The sequence below is a fragment of the Salarias fasciatus genome, chromosome 15, assembly GCF_902148845.1.
Source record: "Salarias fasciatus chromosome 15, fSalaFa1.1, whole genome shotgun sequence".
NCBI classification, from domain to species: domain Eukaryota; kingdom Metazoa; phylum Chordata; class Actinopteri; order Blenniiformes; family Blenniidae; genus Salarias; species Salarias fasciatus.
The window spans coordinates 16,534,565-16,550,220 of NC_043759.1; the positions used below are offsets into that span (position 1 = coordinate 16,534,565).

The following is a 15,656-nucleotide window of genomic DNA, read 5'->3' on the forward strand; positions in this document are numbered from 1 at the left end:
GTCCGAGTTTGTCCGGTGACTCTCGATTGTCTGCAGGTATGAGTGTGAGCGATGAACTGGTTAGGTGTGGTGTAGCCTGCCTTCTGCTGCTGTAGTTCTGTAGTAAACACACATCATCAGTTACCCAGAACACTTTTAAACAGTGGCTATTTCCTTACATACTGGTTTAATTTGTGCTTTCAAAGGTTCCTATTTTAATGTTTTTCTTTATTAAAGGCAGCTTCCTCTCTATTTGATAAGCTGGAGACCCTAAACTGTTTTGGTATTGGAGAAAGATTTTCATGCAATTTTTGTATTGCATAATTATTTATTTATACGTTTCTTTAAATCCGGCAGGGTTTACTATTTCTGGCAGCATGAAGTATTTCCCCAAGGACCCAATGAGCAGCTGTGGATGGATGCAAATCAACAAAAGGCCTTGTACGTGGAGACATTTCACCTATTTTATTGGAAAATCTTCAAAATAAACAAAAATGGCACAGCAGTATACAAATCTCAAAATGCATATAGCCAGTAGAAATACTGCAGATCCCTCTGTGTAAATTTCTTGCTAGAAAATCATTGTGATAGTTGGGCAGGTGCTGGTTGATACACAAACACACACGCACACACACATGCTTGCGTCTGAAGACTGGATCAACAGATTGTGATTTAAAAGTCAAGGCCTTTCAACACGTGTGTCTGTTACGGTGAGCAGCACATGCCAGTACTGGATGGGGTCATCATCACAGGAGCTTTACATACATAGGATGCTCATTCAATGTCACTATATAAATGAAGATATTCAAGACATTTAGCTAAATGATAAATACATCATATATTCATGTTAGTGGCATTTCCAGACAGAAAGAGAAATTACTATAAATTACTTTCAACCACGGTTTATGTGTCGAACATGGTGGACTCCAATTACGAGGTGAAAATAAGCACCGATCAGGATAACTAATTAACTGAATAATAATAAAAAAAGAAGCAGTGATTGACATTTTTTTTTTTTTTTTTCCTTTGAAGGGGAGAAGTTGCAACCGAGATTTATTTTTGGGAGAGAAACCTGTAGCAGTGACGAGAGCTTTGAGTTGTTGGGTCAAGCAAGGCTGAGCAGGGCAGAGCCAGAGCGGACCGGACCGGAGCGAGCAGAGCCGTCTTTAGTTTTCAGGCTTGTCTGACTTTGGATGGGGTGTAGTTCTTGTCCACAGACTCGTCCTGTAGAAACATGTGCAGGCATCTTTCGTTCTGAGCGAGAGGGTGGCCGGCCACTCTGGGGAAAAAAACACAGGTGAGTTTACCAGCTGACGACGAGGGGTGAAGACATAGCAGTCACAGACAGACATCCATCGGTTTGTATGACTGCTGGCAACCGATGTGAACAATATTGTGGCAATGGCGCCAGTTCAGGCAGCACATGAGCATTTTGTTCTAAGTGATGGAAGCAGAAAAAACAGCATGTGTATTTTGAGTGGGTTTGATGACGGTGAAATGACTGAATCGGAGCGTTGCATGTGGGGCGTTCCCCGTCTGCAGTGGTCCAAGGAAGGAAACAGAATCAACTCTGGGAACATGGCCGAGGCTCATCGAAGCAGGTGTGGAGAGGATCTACGCTACTACGGCTCAAACCGATGCAGGAATTAATAGATAGAAAGGAATCAGAAACAGCATTTCCAGATGCTAACAATCTCTTGGATGTGCTGGACAGACTAGTCCAAAACATGGAGGTTCCACCATCACTGCTGCAGCCAGCATCTTCATGTCAGATAATACGGCAAACTTTAAGAGCTTAAGCAGTAAAAGTTGAACCACAACATAATCTATCAAGGTTACAGCTGACCAACGTACCTTGGAAAAGAAAAAACATACACAGAAAATTTCAAAATGAGGAGTCAAAGAATTGAAGGAAACACTGAGAATATTTGACAGAAGAGAGAAAAGGAGAAGGGATGAGAGCAGTGTGCCGATTACTACACTGAAAAGTTATTCTCCAGCCGTTTATCTCGGGACTGTCGTGGTTAGCGGCACCACTTCATGGACAGCAATGTGTGACTCGCATCACAGAAAAGCTCGATTGTCAGAAAGAGCAAACATTTCTCCACGTGGACTTCCTGGGCTGAAACAAGTCAACTGAAACTTTCTCTCTCTTGCCGACGCGTCTCTGCTTCTATGTTTTCATGTGTACCAACAGAGTGAAGGAGCTGCTGCTAAAGAGACTTCAGACAAATCGTTTTCTTTGGTTTAAGTGCTTTTCTCTGACATCTTTCATTTCCTGGTCTGAATCTGTGCTTTAAATCACCTCCCTCAAAGCTGAACGTTATTAATTTTTTTTTTTTTAAGGGAAATAGTGAATGTTGGGGACATTTCCTCTCTTGAAGCCACTCTGACATCAGGTTTCCTTGAATGTCCTTTCAGATGACGCAAAGCGGCTTAATGAGAATGAATCGGTGCACCTGAGACTCCCAAAAAGAAAGAAAAAAAAAAGCCAATTTTTAAAGCTATTTATTACTGAAGGAGATCAACACGGTGACATTCGGACACATGCGTGCATCTTAACTTCTGATGGGAAATATTTCAAACAAATTAAGCAGCACAGGGGCAAACTTGATCTTTCCAATGACTGACCTGTGAGTTATTCCATTTAATAGGTTTGGAAATGTTGACAAGTTAAATCCCGAGGAGGGGTTTGATTTTTCAAGACCATCTCCTTTTCCTGGAGCATGAATAATGTCTGACTAGCTTCATCAACAACAAGACAGAAAAGAAAGCAAGCTGGCCCTTTCTTCTCCTCCTTCTCACTTTTTCCACAGTGACACCCATGTTTAGCATTCCAAAAGATTTCCTCTTCACAATGCTCTCAATCACAGATTAAACAATGCTGCCAGCCACATGGGCCAGTATCACGTCTGAACAATAATATGATCAACAGCGCGGTTTCATTCATAGAAAGCTAAGTGTGTGCGTGTGTGTGTGTGTGAGAGAGAGAGGGTCTTAATTACCAACACATTCTCATATTCTTAAAAAAAAAAAACATATTTATGGATTTTAATTTTCTCAACTGTCTTAGCGCACTTAATATTCCAACAGGAAACATTGATGCATTTGCACATGAAACAAAGATAATGGCCAAGTCCGCAATCAAAGCAAATAATTACAATCACACTGTAACTTTTATTGTTCGGCAGCTGAAAATGAGGACATGCTGGATCAAAAATAAGCAGAGGTGCACACACCATCCCGTGGAACCACGCGCTGTAATTTGAGCTGCAATTAACATAAATTACACATCAACAACAAAACAAATGTGGGAAAAATTATGTTGTGGGGGTGCGCACTTAAGTCCTCTTTGCTTGTTCTTGTCCTCTGCGAGATAATTATAACAGAGAATTAAGGAGGATAGATAGAAAAAGACCTGTCAGTGTCTGCGGGTTCAGTTTGTTAACAATGTGAAGAGAAGTGAAAAAGTTGAATCTACTTATTGCAGAAAGTGTTTCATTGTTCCTCAGAGTTAAAAAAAAACCAAAAACAAAAAAAAAAAAAACCTAGAGCTGTAAAATGACTGCAGCTGCTTGCAGGAAAATTGTAAAGAATAAAATGGCTTTAACCTCGCAGTGAAGTGGGAGAGGAGCGGATAAAGCGTGAGGAGATGTGGACGGGCTTACTTGTTGAGAAACTGCTCCAGACCTTGTCTCCGCTCCTCAATGAAGGAGTCATCAAATATGCCATTATCTGCTCGAAACGGAAGCTGCCGGAAGAGAGCTTTTCCAGGGAGGGGCGGTACGACAACCTGGAGGTGGGGGGGAAGAAAAATATGGCCACAATTAAACAAGAAACATGCACAAGCTGTTTCTACAACAAGGTTTTAGAATTTCAGATTAATAAAAGTGCACTTGTACGCCCGGCTGTGGAATCTTCACAACATTTCAGCTCGTCTTTTCTCGAGCCGCGGTTTGCGAACTCGGCTCACGGGGGCAGATATTTTTGTGAGCAAACGCGCAGAGGTTCAAAAGCTCTCTCAACCTCTTTCTCGCTCGTAACAAAACACTGCAGATGTGGCCAATGTTACGTGCTGATTTGATAAGCTAAGTACTCAGCGGCCTTTGTGTGGAGTTCACCTCCGCGGCTCACCTTGCTCTCCCTCTCCAGCTCCGCTCGGAGCCACTCAAAGTCGCTGTACCGCCTCCGTACACAAGACTCCTTCAGCTTGAAGATGGGGAGGTTGGTCTGGGGACACAAACAGGCAGCAAACTGTTACAGGTGTCACTTTAAAGAGTTCCCTTGATTTACAAAGAAATTGCTCTCAAACCTTCCCAGCAGTTTTTTTTATTATTTATTTTTTTTTAAACAGCCTCATTCTACATGAAAATGTTAGGAAGTGAGGAAGGATCAGATTAACGCTCAAAAATTGAATTCAGATCCATTTTCATGAAGCCATTTTTAGTCAGAGCTTTGACCGTCAGCATTGAAACGGCTGTTCTTCAGATACTGAAATGTGTTAGTGTCACTTATTTCCTATAACAGAAAAAAGGCATAATAATCGCTTGTTAAGTGCATCTAAAAACTTTATTCAAGCAGTGGTAGCACGGAGAACAGCTGCTACTGAACATTTCTGTGACAGTTGAATTAATGAATTTGTCATTTTTGAAAAATGGAAGATCTTTTCAGGATAACTCGCTATAAATACAGAAACAGCATCACAATGTAAGGAAATAATGCGTACTTGCTTTGAAGTTGAAAACGTTTCATTATTAAACTTAAAACATTAATAGTCATTATTATTAAACCTTTGACTGGGTGCGTCTGTTGGTCTGACTAGGCAAGAAGCAGGCTTGAAGAAATGATAATTTGTGTTACTTTCTAATTCAGAAAGCGGCATGAACTTGAAAAATGTGAAATTTAACCACACTTATCAGAGTAAAACGAGGAGTACTATGAGGAGCACTACCTAAGTTCTACTTAATTAGCTACTCGTAGTACAGTAACCGGCACCACCACCTTGCATGGGCTAGGGCGTGATTATGCTGGTCAAGGGACCGGCCGGCCTCAGTGCTGTCCACTGATGAAATGCCATTCACCTTGATCCGAAATAATGGCCGCCAACAATATCGGAGACGTTGAGGGTCGCACTACGCGTCAAGCCGTTGTCACCAGAGGAGTCGTTGGCAGTGGGGGCGTTGTAGTGTGTAGAGGTGTGTCTAGTCAAAACAAAACTGACACTTTGTGCCCATACTACCTTAACTACGTCAGAAATTCAGTCACTGTAAACCTGCATGAACCAAGGCCAATTTCATCAAGGTGGCATCATTAGGAAATCACTGCTGAAGACTGAGGAACCTCAAATGGAGCAGCCCGCAATTTCTCTAGACCTGAATTCCATAGAAAACCTCTGGGATCAGTCGAGTCATACTGCAGAGGGTCTGTACCAAAACCTCAACGTCGGTGGTTGTGGTATTGAGATCCAACTATCAATATAGCATTAATTTTACACATTTATGATACATTTGACCTAAAGTCAAATATAACTCTTTATGCAGTACTGAATGATGAAATTAAATACTTGCATCTCAAAAATATATTGCACCTTTAGGTTGCTCCCAAAACAATTTGACGACTACAAACTAAATGAGGGGATGTACTTTCTGTTCCTATGGTATAAATAGCAGTAGAAATTACCGCTTGAATGCTGTAGGGAGAGCTTGTACCAATCGGGAAAAAGAGTGAAAGGTGGTTTTGGGCTTAGCCTTGTGTCATCTACGCTGACTTTATTAAAAGAAAAAAAGGAGGAGAAAAAGAAAACAAAGACTCCTTCAAATTGAACCCAACTGAATAGAAAAATTGAAACTGGCCTCCAGGCAAAAAAAGGAAAAAAAGTTCACTTATGTTTTGCTCACCAAGGTCTATCCCACTCAGAATGTTTTGCCATTTTTTGTGCTTTCGTGTATGCCAATGCACAGATGTGTGCACAATTCTAAGTTGCTGTTGACAAGCACTTGAGAGTGAATTTTATATTAAAAAGGGGAGATGTTTCGACATTGACAGAGAACACTGAAGCAAACAGCACATTACAGTACAATGCCAAACCTCTTCACTAGTCCTGACAGCACATGGCCATCCCATGACAATGTACAAACAAGAAGGGAGTGAATGAACATTTCATTGGCAGGCCACATTTACAGAAGGTCAGAATTCATGGAAGGAGGAATCACAAGAGCAAAGCAATTGAGCAAGTAGGTGCAGGATGAATACAGCGTGAGCAGCAGACTGATCGATGAGCAGACGACTGTGACTGCGTGCAGTAAAGGGGATGGAGAGTTAACTAGAAGGCTGAGTAAATGGCTGAACAAAAGAGAAAGGAGGGGGTGTATGTGGCCATAAAAGAAGAGCAGAGAAACTGGAGAGGTTGGAGCTTCGTCTACTCTGTGCAAGACTAATTGAAGAGGAGGGAGACCAGGAGTGGTCTTTTCGCTCTCATGGTCTCTCCTTTTCAGTCCCTTCCTCCTTTATTTCCCTTGATCTGCAAAAATAAGTCAGATTTTCTGCCCTTGAGACTCCTCTCCTGGTGTTTCAATGAGGAAAACATGGGCATTTGTTTGATTCAGTCTTTGCGCCTGTCCTCCTCTCCATCTGGAATATTATGGATCTAGCAAACTAAAATCTTAGCACAGATAAAGAATGAGCCCTGCTGTAACAATAATTTCATGTTTGACGGAAAAACAAACGCTGCCAGCTAAATATATTTACTTAATAATCATCCACTCAGGTGAAGATGTGCAACCAAAAAAAAAGTACTGTATGATTATATACTTAATATCCTGTAAGTGCAAGCTCACAAAAGATAAAGTTCAACCAAAAGCATTTACAACCTTTAGTGCTAGGTGCTTCTTTTCAAGGAACCAAAGTAATTCTTGTGTCTATTGTGACTTATATTTCCACCATGGATTGAAGGCCAACAAGCATTATGCCAATCGGGGAGACGGCAAGACAAAAAAAAAAGAAATAGAATAGATGCACTACACCTCCAAGGAGAAAGACAATAAGACGACCAAAATGACAGAGAGGCTGGAATCCTCGCTCGGCAAACTGTAAATATGGAGGAAGTTCAGCATGATACAGCAAGTCCGATCACATATTCCTGACTCAGTTTCTGTTCATGACGAGTCCAGGCACTTGAAGGAATTTGCTGCAGGTGTAAATATTGTTTATATTCAACTAAAGCTCAGTTTGAGCCACTTGATTTAATAACCTGTCAGGGTTTTGGGTATTCAGTATTAGCTAAAACTGTGAAAACTTTGTGCAGTCATTCACTCTGACTTACAAGTGAGTCACTAAACAGTCACAACTGTGACTGACAAATAAAGAGGCCAACAATATTTGAATTATGTCACTTTGGATACTCTATTCCCAAAATGCTAAACCTGACATCATTGTTGTTAAAATGTTTTTTTTTTTTTTTCAGAAACTATGTGAAGGGGGCAAAATAAGCAACAATCATGTTTGATAAAACCTTTCTGTAAAGTGATATTTTAATTAATAACCATGTTGTCCTACGATATGTACATCCTGTCACTTCCTCTTTCTCTGTTTTTTTTTTTTTTTTATGTGGCCAAGCAGCCCTGAAAATGTCCCGTATCCATTTATCTCCAGTCCTCTCCAGGTGAAGTTGTCAGTGAGCCCCTCACTCCTCCTCTTTCTCAGGTCACAGGAGAAGTGGATTATCTTAGCTTTATCGCCCCAGCGCTCCAGCATTAACTCAACTCTCCTCTCACCGTGGTCTCTCCCCGCTGCGTCATGTTACCTCACAGCATGGAGCGCCACAAAGTTAATCCCCACCACAACAGATCACAGTTACAGGTAATCTGCCACCGCCGTGACTCTAATCCCATCATGTGCACACAGGAAACACTCGAACCGTGCGCAGGCACACAGTGGCGCGCACGAAGTATGCGTGCACAGGTGTTAACTGCACAGTCTGACCAGTCACACACAGTTTACAATGTAAATACAATAGTCCAGAGAGCTCAAGCCCGTTTGCAGAGTCGTACCAAGAACACTCATGTCAAGAACAATGAGGCTGGGAGTGAGAGTGTAAGGAAAGAAAAGTCACCTGGCCTTTCAATTCCCTCACTTTCTCCAACCCTGTGATTAAGAGATTGGCCTCGCGGGACAAGGGGAGGAACGAAACGACAGGAGTGAAAAATGAGAGGTCTCACTCTCTCTCTCACTTATACAAACACAGAGAGAGGCGGTGCGTGAGAGCCCTACGAGTCAAAGATCAGGTTTCAGTGCCCTCTGTTCTCTTCACGGCTGGTTAGAGGTTAGGGCCGGGTGTCTCAACTTACTGCCCTCTGTAGTGATTGGAACATGGGAGCAGCCCACACCCAGTTAGGTCTGAGCATTTCATTATTTCGGAAAATAAATCTCAATTTGTCCACTTTCTAGAGCATAAAAACATCAAAACAGAATTGCAAATATATTTTTACATTCAAAATCAAATGAGTAATAACAACCATCTTACAGCTTAAAAAATGAAAAAGTCCATAAAGCTATGTACCTCCTCCAAAGTAGTCTACCGGCTTCACTTTCAATTATGAGTGTACAAAGTACAATCTATGCTCCATAGGAAGAGCATGTGATTCATAATGTGTGGGACACAATACCTTGGGCTCATTGAAAATGGATTGAAAAGAAGCAGAACCCTTAAAAAACAGCGAGACAGAAAGACGGAGAGAGGGGACAAAGATCACTCATCTCCAGAGAGAATGGTTCAAGGCCACCATGCATTAGCTTTTAGCAGGATGGATTAAGTCAAGTTTGAGAGTGTGCATCCTAAAGCTCCATCATGCCCCCTTCTTACCCCTCCCATATAGTCCCTTTTCAGAATAATAGCATTAAAAATGGCAACATAATACCATCTCATTGCATCATATTCCAAAATGGGAAAAAAAGAGGACTGGGAACAAAAGCGTTGGGGCTATGGGTCTTTTACTCTCTCCTCTCCATGTACTCTCTCACTCGTTCTCTCGCTTGCCGGCCTCTGCGGCCTGACAGCCTACCCTCTCTCCGACTCGCCTAGCTGGCAAAAAGCTGCTTTGTTGCCATAGTATCAACTCCCACTTTTGATACTGTCATTTCAAGTAGGATATGGTAGCCTTGATACAATATGTTCCCTATTTCCATTAAAATAGTTGTCGAAGAGGATGCTGTAGACTTTGGATTACACTTGACTGTGCCTGACAAGCGCACCCCCTCCCCCCCACACCCCCTCCTTTCTGACACACACACACATACACACACTTTTATTAATGACCAAAGGCCCCCGTCCCAGTGCCCAAATGGAAAACAGAAAGAAAGAGAGAGGGAGAAGCTATGGGAGAAGAGAAGAGGAGGGGTAGAAGACTGAGAGAGACAGAGCTATAAGAGCCCTTTTATGTACTCCTATCCATAAACAAAGTGAGATCCCAAAGTTCGCTCTGCTGAATGCGCTCTCTGGATGAGATGGGAACCACCTAAAAACAAGAAATTTTGATAATACCCATCACCCCTTCCTCCCCCTTCCCAACGCAGCTCCAACCCCCTGTTTGCTAAGTGTCCAAACAAACGCACTGTGCTGGCTTTTTTTTTTTTTTTTCTTTTCTTTTGGAGGAGGTCTCTAAGCTAGAAACGGGAAGAGAAAAAAAAAATATGAATGCAATATGATAGGGCTTTTGGGGAGGGGGAAAAAAGGGTCTCCATTAGAGAATCATTAATGATGAATAGTTTTCTGGTCACTAAGTCATTTAAATTCAAGCCTTGCAATGACAGGATGTCACCGGGCACTGCATGTCCACTCAGGCAGAATAAGACGTCCACCTTAATTTGGAGTAAATTTAGCTTCAACCTCTTGGGCAGACCAATCTCATGGATTTTAGTCATCAAAAGCATGACTGTCTATCAACAAGTATGTGTGTATTACCCACTGTTAAACATTGAAAACAGTCTACTTTTCAAACGATTACACAATATTTTAGGCTTCACTATTTACATTTTGAGCCCACCTAAATAATACAGCTGATATATTTATTAATATTTATTTACTTTGATGTTTACATGATATTGCCTTACGTACTGTAGCCATCTCAAGTATAACGGTGACCACCCGATGAAGAAAGCAACTGACTGCACACAGCTGGGCGTGAGATGGGATAAGTGGGCAATAGGATGAAGACTGGTGAAGGGTGGCTTTCTGCCCTTCCATAGGTGGGGGTAGGGGCGAGTGGGGATGGGGAGTAAATGTTCCAGCTCCCCCACACCCTGGCCGGTTTCATTCTTCTGTCCTCTCAATGAGGGGATTAGGCAGACTCTCCCAGTGCGGCCATAAGAGCTCTCCCCGAATTTCAGGGTGGATAGCAGGACAGCAATGAGAAGATGAGAAACTGTTATAAATGTGGTTCGGAATAATGAGATGATCAAATGAAAGCCGGCTGAAATATCATAAGAAAATGCTAAAGAAAAAAAGGAAAAAGGAACCACTATGCATTCCAGGCAAATGCATTGTGGGTAACACTCTTAAAATGCTGGAGATGAAGTGAAATGCTCCCAAAGAAACCTGAAGAAAGGAAAAAGAGAGAAGCAAAGCTAAGTTGACACCACATTTGTTGAGAAGTGAGGGATGCGCCGCTTCTTCTGTGGTCTTATGCAAAACAGGGTCACACAGGGCTACGAGGTGCACAATAATGCTGATTACACGCATATGCTAATTATTACACGCTAATCAAGTACAGTAGCCTTATATTCAACACTAATGCCTGGAGACGGCTTCTCTCCCTTCAGCCTGTTTCTTTAAGGGAAACTATAAAATGCTCGAGGGCTGCTAACCAGTCCAAATACTGCAGGCCATTAACTACAGGGGTGTCAGACAACTGAAATGACAATTTAGAAATAACAGAAGAGGCAATCAGATAAACCGAGTGACTGCCTGACAGTTTAGGCACTCAACATATTCGAAGTTCAAGGTTATGGATACAGTTGTTTTTTTTTTTTTTAATTGGTGGCAACAAAACGTGTGAAATTCAGAAGAAAATATGTTTTTTTAAGCCATACAAACCGTGCATGGTTTTTGAGAGAGTTGTTCAATCTCATTTTGTATAACAGGCTGCAGCGAACCTGTGCCTCAAACTGATTTCATGATTATGTGTTCATTTTACTATCTGCAATCAAAGTCAATGGCCTCATTGTACACAGTCTGTCCACATTATCAAAAAAGGGTCCAATTGGATTTTAGACTCAAAGACCTAATTTCCACCTGCATTCATGGCAGGCGTGAAGAAGTGCAGAGACGAGACGGACATGGGCTTATCCATGGAGAAGAACAAAACCTAAAAGATGGCTCCAACTACCATCCTACTTGCATGTTCAATAGATAAAAAAAGTAGGTTAAGGGAAGCGTTTTTAACTGATTGGAGATTGCAAAATTGACCCAATTAACTCAGCCGATTCTTCCCCCCTTTGTACAGCTGCTGTAAACTGAGCACCTTTTATAACTTGCTGTAAACAGCCATGCAGCAGCTTTAACAGTGTCAAATCAACATCAGCAGTGTGGAAAGATTTCCCGAATAGAAAGCCAAAACAATCCAAAGCTCATTCGCAATATTTTAACTGGAGCGGTGCATTCACGCCAGTTTGGCAAGTTTCAGAAAGCAGGACATGTGAAAGGGACCATTGGGGAGATGAACATTGCTTTTTCTGATGGATGCTGCAATATCTACTTTCTTTAGCTCGTCAGGACTTTGAGCTGCCTCGGGTCATGTGTTGTCACCACTGAGCAAAGCAGGCTAACATGAGCACATGGACATGGTTAGCCCTCTCACCTCAGGGGGAAAAATCTGCAATTTGAGTCCAGATTTGGGAGCCTCTCTTGAGTGTTATCTACCTCGGCTTGCCAGGCGGTCTTTCGACCAACTCAGAGCTTTCACAAATGGTCAACTATAATCAGTTCTAAGACCCTGTGACGCAAAGCCGAAAAAAAATGACACTGAATGTTGATTTATGTGAGCTTATTTTAAGATATTTGTCTGTAAATTTGCACTATCTGCTAAAGAATACTATATAAGCAGGAATGCAACAACGAAAAGATGGTTTGCTTTTGCCTGTTTAAAATCTTTTAAATTCCTGATATTAAGATATGTTTGGAAAATGTGGATAATTTATATTGTCATTGATTGTTATTACACACAACAAATCTCATCTCATTGTCATTTTAACATGGCAAACAACTGTATTAGTACAGCTAGTGCAAGGTTCTTAAGAGTGCATGCTCTGGACTTTAAAACTATTTGATAAAGTTGTTTCAAGGGCTGTTGAGTTGTTCCTGAACTATGGATTTTGAGACTGTTCACTCACTGTTATGCATGCTGCTATAACGTATGCCACTTGATTCTATGTATTTTCTTGATATAAAATATTTCTAAGAATGAAATATAGTCAGTAAGACTGAAACCGATCATTTGCGAAAACAAACTATTTTTTCTGCCTTGGAGTATGCTTGTTAAGTGAAGGAAAGTGAAAGCTGTGGCTGAATGGAAGTTCAAAGTACTCATTCATTTAATCATAGTTATAAAAAAAATCTAGTGCTGTCATTTTTAATTGCGAATAATCCATTGAGGTCTGCCAATTGGGCCAAAGAAAATAACTAGAGGATAATAGTCTTTTTCCTGACATTGGGACTGATTTATGAGTATTAGATTCTTCATTGTGATTAATCTCAACTTTTAAAAAGTTAACTGTTGACAGCTCTCCATGAATTAATCACGATTAACTGCGATCAATGCGATTAAAACTGACAGCACTAAAAAAATCATAACCAGGACAGACAAAAACACACACACAGCTTCTGTCTTACAACTACTGGCATTGACTAATTCTTTGAATCGCTTGCTCAATATTCCTGTCAAAGTCCTTACAGTATTAGCCAACAGTTCCAACAAACTCTTAAAAAAACAGATCAACTCCAAACGCGATCAGCAACAGGAAACCCACAGAAGCCAAGTAGCTGTACCATCCTTGAAGTTCTTCACTGGAGTTGGGGGAAGGAAGTGTGTTTGTAGGGGGTGGGAGCGCAGCTGGACAGGATCTGGCTGCATAAGGCATCCTGTCTACACTTCCAAAGAAGCTGACTCGATAAATCATGTTCTCCTTTGGCCTAAATCGATAGACTGAAAGGATATTATGTGCAAACCATGAACTGTCAGCTTCAAACAACACGAAGAAATGTCATGCAGAGCATTTTGTCAGGGAGGTCACAGTGACAGCGATCAACGCTGTTATCAATTCTTTGCAGTCAGAAAATTGGGTGTGGTTGAAGTTTGACTCAGCACTGTGCTGGAAGAAACTTTTGGGCAAACAGAAATACCACTATATAAATAAATATCATGTGAACTGGATTGACTTGGCATTGTTACTGCGAGGGAAAAACACTTGAGCATAATGTAAACAAATTCCCATGTCCCTCACTGTGATAGCAACATGTATCCGCTAGCATCAGAGGATGTAGGCTTGGAAAACACTGTCAAAAACATTTGACAATGTCAGTATAAAAACCGTCTTTTTAAATATATATAATTTAGCTCGGACGCTGATATTTATAGTTAATTAGTAGTGTATTGTAGAATAACTAACCACAGATTGCCATAAATACCATGCTAACATGTTAGCAAGCGCTGGCTAAAACGATTCTTCATACAGCTCTTCTGCTTCGTTGATGAGAGACATATGTAAACATCAAGCGTGTGACTATATGCGTGTCTGAAAGACGGTGTCACCTCAGGTATTAAAGACAGGTGTTATTATATTCTTTTTCCAACATATTAAAAACAGAGGCGTGATAGCGTTCTTTCAAGCTAATGCCATTAGCAGTTATTGGCGGAGGTTTACCTTCAGGCGGACTTCATACGTGGTGTATCTGCTCCTGCCTACCCCGACAGTCTCGGGGTTGCTCACATCAATCTCTAAAAAGTTACTCGGGGGTCCATAAGCGTCATGTAAGTTCTGTGGCTTCGCGCAGAGCCTTCTTGTGTCAGCTATGGCATCAGCCATTTCTCCCCCTGTCCTTCTCGGTGACTCAGAAATGCAGGAAGTTACAAGCAATAGTTATAGGCAATCCGGCTTTCCTCTTCACAATAAAATTATTCCCCAATTTATGTCGGTATATGATAAAATTAAAGAAAAATTCGTCAAGTAGTTTGAGATTTTATGTAATTTTAATGATGTATTTAATCATATTACGCATTTTCTATAGATTTTATTGAAAATTTTTCAATGAAAGTTTATGCTCTGCTTTTATATCGAAGGCAGCTTGTATAAACTGCGGCGTAATTCCGTTTGTCACTGTCACGAGCTTGAAAGGCCGAGGGGCTTCACTTCCGATCAGCTGAGGTTCAGCTGACACTGATCGACCACCTGCTGGTTTGTTTACAACCGGACACACACACACACACACACACACACACACACACCCAAATGAAAACACAGTGATTAACAATCTCATCCTTAAGATATCATGAAACATTGAAACAAAGTGACAACAAAACAGTCATTATAATAAAGTAAAAGGTTTATTTAAATAAATGAAATAATGAAATAAATACAATGTTTTGTTTAATAGAAAGGCTTAGATGATAATGTTTCAAGTCCAGTTCGAGTGTGTAAGCAGTCCGCAGGTGATCAGGGGGGTGTCATGCCAGGGGAGCTTACAAACTAAAATCTGCTTCACCTTGTTTCTGACTCTGAAACATTTCCTGAGGACCTTGGGGGTCTGGATGTTTCATGTTGTACTAATAAATCTGGTATGTAGGTCCAAAATCATTTAAACGTTAAGCACTTTTGGGACATTTGCAAATAATGGATAAGTTATTTGGCCAAAGATTTGTCAATCGCACTGCGCATTTTACCAATATCAATTAGCATGCAGTGGTTGCAATCTATTGATCACGTAGGTTTATAAGTGTGCAATCTCTCCATCTTGAGCATTGCACTAATTTTTGAATAAGAGCTAACCTAACCCTAATTAAGGATTTATGATTTGCACAACGCAATAGATCAAGTTCATCACCCAAGGTGCCAGACCTTGACATATACAAGAAGTAACATTTTGAAGCCAATCCTGTGACAGACAGGCAGCCAGTGCAGAACTTTAAATATTAATATGCTCCTCCCTCTTTGTGTTGAGCATTCTGGATGATCTGGAGCTGTCAGAAAGCTTTTTTAGTGAGACCTATGAGCACACAGTTACATTAATCCAGCCTACTGAAGAACTTCATCTTAAAAAATGATCGCATCCATTATGATTGAAAAGAGGAAAAGCCAAACTTGTCATTAGCCCGTTCTTTCTTTCTTTCAAAAACACATTGCACATGTTCTCAGCACAAAATTCCAGCAAGATATGCATTGCATCGCATTGTATTATTTAGCTATAAAGCATGAAATACTCAGTTATTTCTATATTAATTGGTTAAGCTCAAGAGTCTGAATTGCTGTGTTTTAAGGTATTTTCTTTATTTCATTGCAAAGCACTGTGAATTACCTCCTGTATGAATGGAGACCATATGAATAAATCTTGTTTTACTTTATATGTCCACCTTACATGTCAAAACTGATTTTATCAGACATTAATGATCTAAAACAACGTTTAAAAGCAG

General features: G+C 40.9%; 1 protein-coding gene across 1 annotated transcript; it reads right to left on the bottom strand.

Annotated features, from left to right (window-relative positions):
* Positions 1-429: 429 nt before the first annotated feature.
* snx3 (sorting nexin 3) lies at positions 430-14,090 on the bottom strand. Its single transcript, XM_030110284.1, has 4 exons — positions 13,894-14,090; positions 4,114-4,209; positions 3,648-3,772; positions 430-1,258 (listed from the first exon to the last, which is right to left on the bottom strand). The coding sequence occupies exons 1-4, from the start codon at positions 14,053-14,055 to the stop codon at positions 1,153-1,155; spliced, it is 489 nt and encodes a 162-aa protein (XP_029966144.1). The 5' UTR covers positions 14,056-14,090; the 3' UTR covers positions 430-1,152.
* Between the last annotated feature and the right edge of the window lie 1,566 nt (positions 14,091-15,656).

Bases quoted from the DNA above. Each gene is read 5' to 3' on its own strand.
- snx3 (XM_030110284.1), bottom strand. From the start codon at position 14,055: ATGGCTGATGCCATAGCTGACACAAGAAGGCTCTGCGCGAAGCCACAG. The intron at 3,773-4,113 runs GTGAGCCGCGGA...CCCCACCTCCAG, and splicing joins AGCTGGAGAGGGAGAGCAAG to GTTGTCGTACCGCCCCTCCC. The intron at 1,259-3,647 runs GTAAGCCCGTCC...TTTTTTCCCCAG, and splicing joins CTGGAGCAGTTTCTCAACAA to AGTGGCCGGCCACCCTCTCG.